Source organism: Arvicola amphibius, chromosome 7 (assembly GCF_903992535.2).
Source record: "Arvicola amphibius chromosome 7, mArvAmp1.2, whole genome shotgun sequence".
In the NCBI taxonomy this organism is placed as follows: Eukaryota; Metazoa; Chordata; class Mammalia; order Rodentia; family Cricetidae; genus Arvicola; species Arvicola amphibius.
The window spans coordinates 88460376-88475370 of record NC_052053.1 but is presented as its reverse complement, the minus strand read 5'-3'; the positions used below and the strand labels follow the sequence as shown (position 1 = coordinate 88475370).

The window sequence follows — 14995 nt, the reverse complement described above, 5'->3', positions numbered from 1 at the left end:
TTTAAGAGAGAGACAGAGACCGAGATGGGGACAAAATAACCATCTATGCATTCAGATGAATGTCTTCTCAACTGGTCCTCTTAAGAAACTGTTGTCATGTGTTGTAACTCCTCTAATGTTGACGCGAGCTTAAGTGTCATCTGAGACTCCCTTCCCTTTAATATATGCACATTTTTAAAAGATTCTATGGGCTGGAGAGACGGCTCGGCAGGTAACAGTGCTTACTGATCTTGCAGAGGACCTGACTTTGAGTCCCTGCATACACATAGGACAGCTCACAGCTGCCTAGCTCAGCTCTAGGAGATCCAGTACCTCTCTGTCCCACACCTGCACCCACATGAATGTGCACACGCATGTGCGTGCATACACACGCACATACCAAAAAAAAAAATAGCTTCTGCAGAAAGGCTGACTCACAGGCCCCTAAGTCTGGAGAATTAGGTTTCAAACTTGGAAACATCTTATGTCCCAAACAAGGCATACTATGAGGGATTTTGTCTTGAGGAATGCGTATCGGTGACGAGCGAAATTTCATGCACATTTCTGATGCTAAAGAGATGAAGACCAACTATTTTTAAAAGGAACAACACATAGCCCACAGGTTATCAATTTTATTTACTTATTTATTCATTTCTGGGGATCCCGTGACCCTGAGCCTTACACGTGCTAGGCGAGTACTCTACCACTGAGCTACATGGCCACTGACTTTCTCTCTCCCTCTTTCTCTTGATTTTAGGAAACTATACAACAATGGATTTACTTCAGTTCAAGGACATGCTTTCAATGGGACAAAGCTGGATGCTGTGTAAGTTTAGGGTAACCATGGAAACTGCCACCATTCCCCACATCTCACCCCTAGAAGGACCATCCAGAGAGTCTGAATTCTGTTGGGATCTATTTTAAGTATCTCAAGTCTTGAAAGTGATACTAAAGGAACTTGACAAGGGCCATCAGAAGAGGGCACGGTGTTGGCCCCGGTTCTAAATCCCAAAGCTCTCATCCTCAATAAAATGAAGACATATACTGTCAACATCAGTTGTCTTACAGGGACACAGGTATGTTTGTGTGTGCGTGTGCGTGTGCGTGTGTGTGTGTAAATATTCATCTGCCATCACACAAAGTAAAAGAGTATTATTGTACCCAAAGATGTTTTGAAAAATTTGCTTATTTTGTTTTGACGTGATTTTTTTCTTTTTAAAAGATAAATGATACCCAAAACAAAACAACAAAATTTTAAAAAAAAACAGACATGCATTTTATTTGTCTTGCAATACTTTTTGTTTGTTTCTTTTGGTTTTTGGTTTTGCTTTGCTTTTTTATTTTTTTATTTTGTCTTGTTTTGTTTTGAGATAGGGTCTTACTATGTAACCCTGACTAGCTTGAACTTAGAGATCTGCTTTTATGTGCCACTCAAAAAATTAATAATTCTGCAATTAAATAAATGCATCTCCTGACATTGCAACACTTTTTTTAGGGGTTATATATTTTTATTTGCTTGCTTTGCTTTCTGTTTGAGACAGGGTTTCTCTGTATAGCCCTGACTGTTCTGGAACTACCTCAGACCAGACTGGCATTGAACTCACAGAGATCCACCTGCCTCTAACTCCCATGTGTTGGGATTAAAAACGAGCATCACCACCACAACCTGGCTATAGTTTTAATTCCAAATTATCTAGTATTTTCCCCTCAAACTTAGCTGCTCATTTCTTACAGTGATGTATTACTTACTACTTTTTGTGAGTCTATAATCCCCTGTCCTTAAGACATTCCTACACAGTTGATCACTGCAAAACCCAAAGGCCTTATGAGTCTAAATGTGTTGTGTACTAAGTTACCTCTCAAATACTATTAGGCATGCAAACCATCTAAGGACCTTGTGAGATATATAGTCTGATTCAGTAGATTTGAGCTGGGCTGGGGGATTCTGTATTTCTAACACACTCTCTTACAATGATGGGTTCTGTAGTCCATGGACTACATTTTACGTAAACTGGCTGTCCAACTGTGTGCAGAGGGCCTAGGTAGAAAAGGGCCCCATGGAGAGGAAGTGCTTGGGGTTCTTTGCAGGGTAAGCACTGGGTTCTGTAATGATTCTATTTTAAAAGATAAGTGGTAACAAGTTCTGAATTCTTAAAAAAAGATTTATTTATTTATTTGTTTATTTATTTATTTATTTATGCATACAGTATCCTGCCTGCATGTCAGAAGAGGGCACCAGATCAGATTATAAATGGTTGTGAGCCACCATGTGGTTGCTGTGAATTGAACTTGGGAACCTCTGGAAGAACAGCCAGTGCTCTTAACCACTGAGCCATCTCTCCAGCCCCAAGTTCTGCATTGTTTTATAACTAGGCAAGATTCTCTGCATCCTGTCGAGGTGGAGTCTAGCTCTTGGGTTTTAGGGCTTCTTTCTAATCTCCATTAGAGGAAGATACCATTCTGTTTGTTGTTTGGTAGGACGGGGTTGTTATGGTCTGATTTCAGTTATATTTTAACATAGTTACCGGGAAAGCTCTAAAAGACACTACAGGATACATAAATTCTTGTATATAAAAAGCCATCTACAGAACTGGAATGCTCCTCCTTCTGTCTTCACTTGACTACGTTAATCAACACAGCCCTTCATTTACTTCTCAGCATAGCTACCGAGTGCCTGCAAAGCCCTGTGCGAGCCACTAGCAAAGCAAGGACAGGCAAAAGCGATGTGCAACCTGCTCACAATGAAAATTACATTCTTGTGGAATCCATACAAGCCCAGCTACACCAAGGCTCAAAGTACATCAGAAGGAAATTTATCTTATACAAAATTAGCAACTGCCAGAAAATCTCCAAGTGCTGAATATCCAAAGATGCTGGCCTCCTTCCTTGGAGAAATCAGCATGATTTTCTCTAAATGTATCCTATGTTTTTTTTAAAAGATCAGCATTTAATATTATGCAAATATCACCAAATATTTTCTTCTTTGATTCTAAAGCCATCACACATATGCACGTGCATACATTCACACACGCACGCGCGGGAACACACACACACACACACACACACACACACACACACGGAAAGGGTCAGGCTGGAGAGATCACTCAGTAGGTAAAGCACTTGCCACGCAAGCACAAGGACCTGAGTTCCATTCCCCAGAACTCACATAAAATCCAGCATGGTACCATGCACTGGGAATCCTGGCACTCCTCCTGCGAGGTAGGAAGTGAAGACGGGATAACCCAGGAAAGCCTGTGGGCCAGCTAGCTGGCATGCACAGCGGTGAACAAGAGACCATGTTTCAGAAAAAGCAGGTGAGGACCGAAACCTGAAGTGGTCCTATGGCCTCTACGCCTGTGTTATAGCACATGCACAGCCACATCTGTGAATCCACACAAACGTGTCATTTGTCATTGTAGTAGGCAACAGCAAAATCCACACATAAATACACATATATGGCTGTATTTCAACGAGACATTAATAAGAACAGGTATAAGGTGCTGGTTGATGGGTCACAGTTTGCAGATCTGTGTAGATGAAGCTGTTTGGTGAGGAGCGTCATTGTGTCTCTCGAGTTCTGATAAAGGTTAAAAGACAAGCAAGACAAAAAGAAAAGAAGTATCGGAATAAAAATACTTCAGGGCTAAAAGGTTCAGATCGAGCCTGAATAGGCTACAAATCAGCATTTCCCAGTCAATGTTGTCAATGCAAACAGGAACTCTGCTCCATCTGCTTTTCGTTGTCTCTGAAGGGCCTCATTTTGACGAATGAAAACTCGTTTTTTCCTCCGTTAAACACTCCAGGTAAAATATATCGTGTGAATCCAAGGAGTATTCAAATTGATGATCATTATGAGGAGTCCTTCAAGTGAAGGACAGGGACTGCTCCTTAGATGAAGGGAAACTAAGTCAAATTTCCATGGTTATTACATTCATTTTGCGGTTTTAAATTAACTAATTAGTGTGTGTGTGTGTGTGTGTGTGTGTGTGTGTGTGTGTGTGTGTGTGTGTGCCTTTGTGTTACTGTGTGCATCTGGCAGTCTGATGATAATGCTTGAGAATCAGGTCCTGCCCTCCACCTTGTTGAGATAGCATCTCTCCTGCTCTCGCCTTCCCTTGCTCAGCCTATTCTACCCTAGCTGGCAGTCCACAAGCTTCAGGTAGATTCTTGTATCTCTACTTCTGATCCCACCATAGAAATGCTGAGATAACAGATTTGCACTACCATTCCAGGCCTTTACTTGGGTTTCAGAAATCAAACTTGGGTAGTCAAGCTTGTATGGGAAGTGCTCTTAGCCTGGGCCGTCTCTCTAGACCCTCACTCTATACTTTTAACACAGTTCAACCTTCACTGTGTTTTCAAACTAAGGAAAACATCTTAATAATTCTTCTGTAATAATTACCCTAGCAGGGTTCAAAGATTAAAACAACATGATCTCCCCAGAACTGTGTTTACATATCTCTAGGTTCTAGTTGAAAGAATGTGTTATCCAAAACAGCAATCCTCTCCTTCATGCTGATGTACTGAAGTTATCCGGTCTGACCTCAATTACACTTCATTGTTTTAGTGTGGCTGAGTAGTGTTACTGCAGCCAGATTGGGCCCATCCCACACTGAGGACAAGCACAGAAGCCAAGCAGCGGTTCTGGTGTTAGTTAGAAGGTTCTGAAAATCATGGCCAGTGGGTAAAAGCTGTCACTCTGCGGTTTCGCTGCGAGCCAAGCACATTGTCACCACTCAGGTGGCAGATCACTGAATACGAGTGTCCATGCCCAAGAGGAGCTGAGCGGCTCTCAGTCATAAGTTCAGTCCCGTGTTCTTTCTCTGGACCTCTCTGCTCTCTCTTTATCCAGTCTTCTAGAACCAAGTGGCGTCTCACACAGTGTCTGATTCTCTGAGATGAATTCTCTATTGTTGGATTCTAGTTACGGGGTATCTACCTAGCAGTAAACATTCAGACCAAAAAAAAAAAAAAAAAAATACAACTTCGACGTGTTAAGGACTTACCAAGACAGTCATCATTATGAGCAGAGAAGTCGGCACAAACAATGTGCTAATTAGCATCACACATGAGCTGATTAGAAGTAATTCAGCGCAGCTTGGAGCCACTGGGAAAAGATGACGGTAGAGAAGATTATAGGATTAAGCAGGCTGCTATTTCTCACGGGGTAAGTATTTGAACAGCTTGTAGGATATGCTCCAAGGTTGGCTGTCGTGTCTGCCTCCTGCAGTCTTGAACACTTTCTCACCTGTTACTGTCGATAAACAAGTGTCTCCATCTCTGCAGCAATCAAGTTTTCCACGGGGCAACCCAGCTTCCATTTAGACTGATGTAAGAGCTAGGCGGTGGATCCCTATCAGTTTTTGAAAAACAAGAGTTGTGTGGAAAAACAAAACAAAACAACAACAACAAAAAAAAAAAAAACCCACGGTTCCCCATGTAAAGTACTCCCATGTGACTGTCACAGCATAGCCAGGTACCAACCCCACTTTCCCCTAAAGGAATTATGCTGGAATGAGCTGAAATTCGATCTTGGAACTGAAATGGATCCTTAAACTCCTCAGAGAACAAAACCCAGGAGCAACAGCAAATTTATTCTGTGCATCACACGGCCTCTGTGACACTGACTACTTCTGTCGCTGGGCAGAACCTGTCCTGTCTGTGAGTTACCCAGAAACAGGGTTTTCATTTCTCGTCAAACAAGTCTTCACTGAATGGCTGCTGCGTGTCAAGAAGGAATCCAGGAGCTGGAAGGATGGCTCAGTGCTTAAGAGCAAAGAGGACTTGCCGAGGACTCAGGTTCGATTCCCAGCGTCTACGTAGAAGCTCAGAACTGTCTGTAATGCCAGGTCCAGGGAATCCAAAGCCCTCTTTTGACCTCTGCAGACATCCACGTGCGCATGGTACACAGACACACGCGCAGGAAAAACATTCAAACACATAAATAAAAATAAGTCTCACAAAAGAAACTTTTAAAAAAGTGAGTCCAAGCTGGGTGGTGGTGGCACACACCCTTAATCCCAGCACTGGGGAGGCAGAGGCAGGCAGATCTCTGAGTTCAAGGCCAACCTGGTCAACATAGTGAGTTCCAGGACAGTCAGAGATGTACGAAGAAACATTGTCTTGAAAAAAAAAAGCGAGTTCAAGAAACTAAGCACACACACACACACACACACACACACACACACACACACACACCTCACAATACTGAGGCTGCCAATTAAATGTTATTCCCCAGCTCATCACTGTCTTCATCTTACGGACCCTACTGTTCAGAGTAGAGACTCTCAGGTACTAAACTATGGAAAATTTGACAATTCTTTTCAAGGAAAAGCTTAATTTCTTCACCAGCATCAAAGAGGCAGAACCCATGCAAATAATGAAGCGTCATTTCCCAGGCAGAGATGGCAGCATCTCTTTCACTTTGGAAGGAGCTATTGGGGCTTTTCTGTAAGCCTGTCCCAGTACTCACATTAGCAATCTGACTTTTAGGAAATCTCTCCTTTCATCACTTCTGACAAGTCCTCCCAAACTTTTGGACCTTCTTCGCCTTCATCTTCTACTACCATTCGCACAAAAAGAGTCATTGTCTAGAATAGGTTCCCATCTGGCTTACCAAGATATTTGTGACTGATTTAGCCAAATCAATGTACACAGCACAGACTCGGGATAAATTGTGATCAAGGAACCAGGTTGCAGAGAATGACATTCGCAGACAGCAGCATGTGGCTAAAGAGGTTAATGGAAGTTCTTCCTCTATGCTAATGCTTCGGGGTCTGTAATTCCTCACGGTTAGCTTCTGGTGGGAGCTGGAAGGAGAAATCAGAACCCAAGATTCAAAACTAAGCGAGGCAGCCCTGAAAACAACCAGAGACTCTCAAGATGTGGGAATAAGAGGCTCACGAGTCCAAAGTCAACCTAGGCTTCATACTGAGACCCTGGCTCAAGAAACCAACAGACTGAACAGGGAAGAGAGGCACATTCATTGTTATCACTTTATCATGTTCAGAGGGCAAGCAGCCAAACAACCATGTGTACTGTCTTTTGAGAACGGCGCCTCTGTCAGGCTGGCTCATCTCTGTTCACATTGGCTGCACCTCCTGCTGCATTCTTTCTTCCATTCTGGACTCTGGCTGCCTTCCCCAGTTTGAAGCCTCCCACAACATTTCTGGTAAAGTGCGCTGTGTATTGACCAGTCTCCTGGTCCTCGGGGGTATATTAAGTATCAGACGAAAACGCTACAAAATTGGATAAGTGATAATTGCGTTTTACAATATTTTCTGATGATTAGAGCAAGCTGATTTTTGCTCTCAATCATTGGGGGTGAAGAGGAGAGCAGAGCTTACTTGATTTGGCACAGCCTGGGAACAACATGTGATCTATTGTTACACTGGCCCAAGAATAAAGAGTTATAAGCCGCTATGGCCACTAAGCCCATCATAGTAGTTATGATGTGCTTATCAAGAGCCTCTCTCCAGTTTATTTTTTTTTCCTCAAGGTGGGTCTTACCCACTCCAGCTATAACCAAACAAAAGATCTTCATAAACATAATGGGTTTATGGCAGAATCAATCTGTGAACACGAGAGTGCTTTGATCCAAACCTTATATGGCATTAACCCATTGGGAATGCATACCAATGCTTTGGCATCTTACTCAGGAATCTGAACATATATATAGTGGACTGGTCTTTTCTATGTGAGACTTGAAAACACCCTCTGCTATAGATGTTATCTGGAATGCCCCACAAGGCCCATGTGTTAAAGTCGACCAATTGTCAGCTTGTGTTAGCAGGAAACAGTAGAACTTTTAAGATTAGTGGGGTGGGGGGGGGATTGGGATATTGGGAACATTCCTTTGAAGGGGACACAGTACCAGGTCCTTCTTTTTCTCTGTTACTGGCTTCTCAGAACCTGTAAGGAAAGTAGCTTCCTCTGTCTCATGCTCCTGTCGTGGTGAGCCATGGTACCACAGACCAAAAATACTGCAATCAGCTCATCGCCATGACTGTGAACAGAAGTAATCCATTTCTCTTCTTATGCTGATTGTTTGTGTCCAGTTTGTTATAACCGAGAGCTGCCTAACACACTCCAGGAGCTGTGTGCTCAGCCACCCTTTGAAGAGGCCTCGTGTGGGCCATTTGTAAACCAGCTGCCTCAGCATTTGCCGCCATCAGGAAGGTCAATTTCCCCAAGGCCACCATATCATATGCTGTCTTCTTTTATTTTTTCCTTATTTTTTTTAGACAGTCATATGCGTCACCCTCAAAGTTTGAAAGTATCAATGTCTCTATCTTGAAGAAAAGATATATTTATTTGTTTGTTTGTTTGCTCTTTCACAGTTCCCACCCAGTGAGTATTCATGGAGCCCTGAACTTAGCAGTGGGTACTCATCAGTAAATACGACACAGACCTTCCATTCTGCTTGAAACTAGGTGATTCCAGATTCTGATAATGTCAGGAGGAAACAGAGAGCACAGGCAAAGGCGTACTGCTTTAGACGAATAGTCCCCAACCTCTATTTTAAAAAAATAATCAAAAGACTCTAAACTGTATTCAAACATATAAGGCCTCCTCTCGTTGCCTGTTTGTTTAATCCCTTAGCTCAGAGAGGAGGGTGAGAAAACTCCTCCGCACTGGCGGTTGCTTGCTCTATTTTTATCCACACGCTCCAGTAAAGACTCAGCTGGACCCAATCAGCTAAAGGGCCCTCTCTTTATGAAGGCTCTGGAATTCTGAACGGAATTCTGACTGAAAGTCTTCAATTGCTCTACTATTATTAGCCGGCAGCCTTCAGCACTTACCACCCTGGAGCAAGAGACTCGCTGACACAATCCGAGAAGCATTATCTGTAATTAAGCAAACCTCCCAACAGTCCCCACTGTATTTACCTTGCATCAAGTCATGGTCACTCACTAATGTGAATTTCCTATGCTATGCTGCAAGTTATTGTAAATGCGTAAATTGGGGTTATTTATGTCAAAGACGGATATACTTGATTTTATTTTAGACAATTTTACTCTCTAAAAAAGCTATGCGGGTGAGGGAAGGACCAATTTCTAAATCCTTGGATGCTTTTGTTCACTTGAAGGAAATTTTATTTCAAAAGAACTCTGCAACTTAAATTGTCTAAGAAATATTATCTTTTCAAATGGCTAATGCTTTATTAAAAGGAAAAGATCAACACAGTTTTCACAAAAGGTATAGGCTATAATCTTATTTATACAAATATCCCTACACCAAAACTGGTACTGTTGGATAAAATGCATGCCATCCAATTAAATGTGAATTTCAGACAAGCAACAGATAAATTTGCTTGGGAAATATTTACTCTTGAAAATTATTCACTGCTAATCAGTAATTCGAATTAAACTGACATCATGTGTTTTAATTTGCTAAATCTGGCAACTCTGCTAAAAAAAAAAAAAAAGGGAACTAAGTCTCTTGCCCTCCCTGCTACCTCCCACCACCCTTAACCATCTCCATCCCACCTCTTAGTGAAGTTCTAGCTTCAAAGCTATATGGGAGTAAATTTGAGTCAAAGTAGAAAAAAAAATATTGCCAGGATATAGGAAATTTAGGCAACTTTGATAAAATGTAAATATGCAAACTAGGTCCTAAACATAATTAACTTTCAAATTCCTGCCACAATAAAACTTTGCATTCCTGACACGTAGATTGGTGCTTAAGCCAGAAGACTATACAGTGTTTTTGAAATTGATGTGACCTTAGTTACAGTTTATTTTTGTATTTGTTCTGTTATGTGATCACTAATTTTGCTTAATTCATATTCTCTCTCTCTCCCTCCCTCCCTTCCTCCCTCCCTCCCTTCCTCCCTCCCTCCCTCCCTCCCTCCCTCCCTCCCTCCCTCCCTCCCTCCCTCTCTCTCTCTCTCTCTCTCTCTCTCTCTCTCTCTCTCTCTCTCTCTCTCTCTCTCCTGTCTAGTTATCTAAACAAGAATAAGTTCCTGACAGCTATTGACAAAGATGCCTTTGGAGGAGTATACAGCGGACCAACCTTGCTGTGAGTAGCACAAATGAATGGCTGGTAGCTTTTTAGTAGTTCTCTTTTACTTTTCTAGAATAAAAGAGGTGTGAAGAGAGGCAATGCCAACTGTCTTAGTTAGGATTTCTATTGCTATGATAGAAGAGACACTATGATCACAGCAACTATTATAAAGGAAAACATTTCATTGGAAGCTGGCTTAAAATTCAGAGGTTTAGTCCATTATCACCGGGGAGGCAAGCATGGTGAGTATAGACAGAGACATGGTGATGAAGAGGTTGCTGAGAATTCTATGTCTGGATCTGAGAGAGAGAGAGAAAGAGAGAGAGAGAGAAAGAGAGAGAGAGAGAGAGAGAGAGAGAGAGAGAGAGAGAGAGAGAGAGAGAGAGACTGGACCTGGCTTGAACATCTGAAATCCTCAAAACCCAGCCCCCAGTGACAAGCCCTCTGACAAGACCACACCTCCCAAGGGTGCCACTCCCTATGAGCCTATAGGTGTAGTTTTGTTTTTGCTTTTGTTTTTTAATCCTTGCTCTTTGGGGGCCCGCCACCCAGCTCCCAAACAAACACATAGAGACTTATTCTTATTTACAAGTGCCCGGCCTTAGCTTGGCTTTTTCTTGCCAGTTTTTCTAACTTAATTATCCTGTTTCTTTTTAACTACATTTGCCTCTAGGCTTTTTACCTTCCTTTATTCTATGTGTCTTTTTTCCCTTCCTACTCTGTGGCTGGCTGTGTGGCTGGGTGGCTGGGCCCTGTCATCTGCCTCTCCTTCTCCTTTTCCTCTCTCAAACCTCAATTTCTCCTCCTGTTTATTCTCTCTGCCTGCCAGCTCTGCCTTTCCCTTTCCTGCCTGGCTATTGGCCACTCAGGTGTTAAAACAGACAGGCAAAGTTATACAGCTTTACCGTTAAACAAAAGCAACATAAAAGAATGCATCATTTTCAAATATTCCACAAGACAAACTAATGCAACACAGCTCAAACTAATATTCCACACCATATAGGGGCCGTTCTCATTCAGACCACCACACCAACAATCAAGACAAGAGAAAGCTGCTGTCTTTGAGTAAGGCTTTTGCCACTATTTCCCACTTGGCTGTATAGGTTACCTCTTAGAAGAAGTCTTTGAGACTCAGAAGGCCCCAGGTTATAGGCCTTCTGTTTGTGGACCAGTGACTGTTTACGAAATTGTAAGATATGAGATTTCCAAGTAAGTCGAAAGTGCTCTGTCTTTGCAGAGAAATTAGACATGAAGGCAACCCTCTGATGTCCAACACAAAGAAGAAAAGCTATAAAGTATAGTCTAATTCCTATCTGGAAGATCTTACACCTGAGGGAAGATGGATAAGTGTTTCTTTTTTTTTTTAATAGTTGGCCAATGCGCCTGTTTGTGCATCTGTCTAACCACACCCCCCACATGTAGTTGGCGATCATGTCCTACCAAGTCAGCTTCCCTCAAGCTTCTGTATCATTGCCACCTTCTTCATTTCCTTGCTTTTAGAGCTCATCACCGACCGTCTAATTAGTCCTTAGTGAAATAAAACCCAGTACCCTACAGATCCACAAGGCCATCCATTAGAAGCAAGAGGAAACATTTTCTTGTAAAACCAGAACAAATTAAATTGTATTAACACATATACAGATATATACAGATACACGAAAACTGGTAGACAGTAGGTGGATGCCAAGAGGAGAGTGGACGGTTGCCAGTCCTGAGCACCGGATCCCTCCACTCTCTCACCTCCTACAATTTCATTTCACCTTGGGAGTAAAGGCACCCAGTTAAGTAGGTCGGTGACCTAGTTTTCTCAAAATCTGCTGGACTCTCTGGGAGTCTCTCCTAACTCATGGCGAAGTATAGACAGAAGAGCATGCAAGAGGTACCAGCTGCAATCGTGAGCTCACACCCGTGATGGCTGTCTGCGCTGAGTCTGCACCACAGTAGCCCATCAGCAGTCAGGCTGGATGAGGGAGGAGCTCGGAGGCCAGCCCTCATAATCAACCATGGGGTTAGGGGTAGATTCCAGAAGACAAGCATTGTTTCCTTCAGTCATCTAGGCACTGGTGAGCCTACTTATAGTCCAATGTTTTTTTTTTACAAACCTGTGACCAGGTAGACAGTTCTGGTTAAGCACAGTGTGTCATAAAATGAATAAAGGAGATGTAAATCTGAGAAAGGGAGATGTAGGGAGGAGGGGGGAGTTGGTAGGGATGGGAGGGGATGAAGGAGTGTAAACAGAATGCGTTATATACATGTACGGCATTGTCTAGGAATAAGCTTAATTAGTAAAAAAAACTAAAATGAGGAGCAATGCTGGTCTAGTTTGGGAGGTGTTTTATAAAACATTGGAGCACACAGGAGATTTAGCAAGAGGTCCCTTCAAGCCAAGATGTACAAATAAGAAAGAGGCGAAGACAGAAACAGCTCATTACAAAACGAAAAGCTATCGTTGGGGAACAATGAGGTTCCAACACACAGAGTAACAGGCCAAATCCTAGATGCAGCTTTGATTAAAGAGGTCCTGAAACTACTAGGCAAGTAGAGCTATATGAGGAAGGGGAGTGACAGGAGAGCGTTCCATTCCTGTTCTATAGAAGAAAACCAGCCGCTGAAATCTAAAAGAAAGACACGGAGAAATGCTGACCGAATGGAAGGAAACAGGCCAAGTTGAAAGTGATCGATTTGGAAGCCTTAGAAACTAGATTGGAGATATGGATTACAGAGAAATTGGATGCTCAGATTATAAAGTTCCCAGGGTTTTCATTTACTTCTTAGGAAATGGGGGGGGGGCCCCACTGGAGCGATTGCTCTGGAGTTAAGAGTGCTTGCTGCACAAACATGTTGTGAACAGACCACAACCTCCATCTAACTACTATAAGCAAGAGCACGGTAAAGGGATCGCCAAGATGTCCACTCCATGATTTGGTGAGAAGGGTTTTATTGGAGACACGAGAGGGAGAACATCCAGAGGCATCTGGAAGAGTCCAGAGCAGAGAGAAAAAGAAGCAGACTGGACAGGGCCAAGGCTCTCTGTGAGAGAAGTGAGAACAGCAGAGAATAGCAAGAGAGAGAATGGGTGGAAGGAGAAATCGTTATCATTTTAAAGAAAGCAGGAAGTGAGCTATAATCTAGAAGACATAGTTTACTGGAGGAGGAGAGAGGGTGATAGGAAGGGCCAGGAGGCCAGCAGGGGCTGGAAGATGTATAACAAGTACAAGTGAATACAGACTTGAGGAGTCTGGACTTTAGCATTGGCTTTGGTATGTGTCAATAGGGAGCAAGACACCTCATTTACCAGAGAAAGGAAGAGAACAGGGAAGTGGCTCTTCCAGGCAGACAGAAACCCGTTTCCCAGGTTCCCATGGAATGCTGAAAGTATCCACCAGCAATCCCATAGTCCAGTGTGCGCTGAGCCGAGACTGCTATTTCTAGACATATGCACTGCCCTTTGGAGTGTGAGACCTAGCAATAACCAGCCAGGTGTGGTTCCGTGAAGGCATGTAAACCAGCGCTGAGGGAAGTAGGGACAAGAGGGTCACTGCCTTACCTGTTTTCAGTCTAGATGGGGGGGATAAACAAACTGTGAGCTTCAGGTTCTGGGGGAGACCCTGCCTCAAAGCAACAAGACAAAGTGAAAGAGGGAGACACCTGAAGCCATCCGACGCCATCCTCTGGTCTCTCAGGATACAGAGCTACACCACCCATATATACCACACATAGATAAATGCACATGCGCCCACATAAACTTACACAAATACATACCTGTACATATACATACACAAAATAAAAAATAAATTAGGGGTCAAGAGAGGACTCAGCAGTTATGAGCACCTGTTAGTAGGGGACCTAGGTTATTTCCCAAGCACCTATCTGGTGGTTTGAAACCATTTATAACTCTACTTCCAGGGGAGCTGAGGTTCTCTTCTAACTTCTGAGGGTTCCAGACACACATATGGTGCACTTACATACATACATACATACATGCAGACAAAACACCCATACACATAAAACAAAATACATAATTTAAAATTTTTTTAATTAAAGAAATAGTACTGAATGAAAAAATATGGAATAAAAGGACAAATATTGCTGTGGAATAATCTTTTTGTACACTATGAAGATTTGTCACTCAGACTGGTTTAATAAAAAGCTGTATGGCCAATAACTAGGCAGGATTTTGGGAGCAGAGAGAAAGCTAGGAAGAAGGATGGAGACTTGAGGAATTGCCAGCCAAATAGAGAGGAAACAGCACGTATAGAGTAAAGGTAATAAAGCCATGAGACAAAAGGTAGATTGATACAAATGGGTTAGTTTAAGTTATAAGAGCTAGTTAGAAATAAGCCTAAGCTATTGGCTGAGTTTTCATAATTAACAATAAGTCTCTGTGTTGTGATTTGGGAGCTGGCAGGCAGGACAGAGAAAGACTAGCTACAGAGTATGGATAAAAATTTTATTGCAGATATAAAGGAGAACATGGCCAGCAGACTATACCAGACCATGAGAGGAGAGAGGTAGAGGGAGGGCAGGAGAGGAGCCGCTAACCAAGAGAGATGGCTTGGGCCAAGAGAGGAGAGTAGCCAAAATGGCTGAGTTACTTAGGGCACAGGCTGAGGGAAGGAAGCAGAAGCCTATCCTTTAGGAGGGAGTTTAGGGTAGGGGGCGGAGTATGAGGAGTGCTAGGAGGAGCCACTAGTACTGAGTGGTGCTGAGTGTTGGGAGGAGCCTCGGGTACCCAGTGAGACCTGTCCTGGGTTTGAGACCTAACAAATCCCATGCACTTTATTAAGAAAAATTTTAATTGAATCAAATAAAATGCAATGAGAAAGTTAATGTAATTGTCAGCACTTGAAGGTTCCATAAGAGCAAAAATAAGAAACGAACTATAGCATTCTCAAATGTGGAGTGTGAATATTCTTAAAATTGTGTAGGCAGGACCTGTGACATTTCTTTAAGCCTGCATCAAGACCTTCATTTTCCTTCCCACACTCCTCCCCTACTTAGATCTGAAGGA

The 14995-nt window shown here is 42.7% G+C and overlaps 1 protein-coding gene and 1 long non-coding RNA gene across 3 annotated transcripts in view; one reads left to right on the top strand and one right to left on the bottom strand.

Annotated features, from left to right (window-relative positions):
- Nucleotides 1-14995, top strand: part of Tshr (thyroid stimulating hormone receptor) — a 114107-nt gene that overhangs the window by 80757 nt on the left and 18355 nt on the right. Inside the window, exons 7-9 of one of the 2 annotated variants that reach the window (XM_038337541.1) lie at nucleotides 737-805; nucleotides 9922-9999; nucleotides 11026-11053. In XM_038337541.1, coding sequence (XP_038193469.1) covers nucleotides 737-805; nucleotides 9922-9999; nucleotides 11026-11053 — 175 coding nt within the window. Of the gene's footprint in view, nucleotides 1-736; nucleotides 806-9921; nucleotides 10000-11025; nucleotides 11054-14995 lie in introns of those variants that run through there. The other variant, XM_038337540.1, reaches the window with a different exon arrangement.
- LOC119819369 lies at nucleotides 3542-5298 on the bottom strand. Its single transcript, XR_005286255.1, has 3 exons — nucleotides 5228-5298; nucleotides 4986-5086; nucleotides 3542-3866 (listed from the first exon to the last, which is right to left on the bottom strand). It is a non-coding gene; the product is annotated as an uncharacterized LOC119819369 (long non-coding RNA).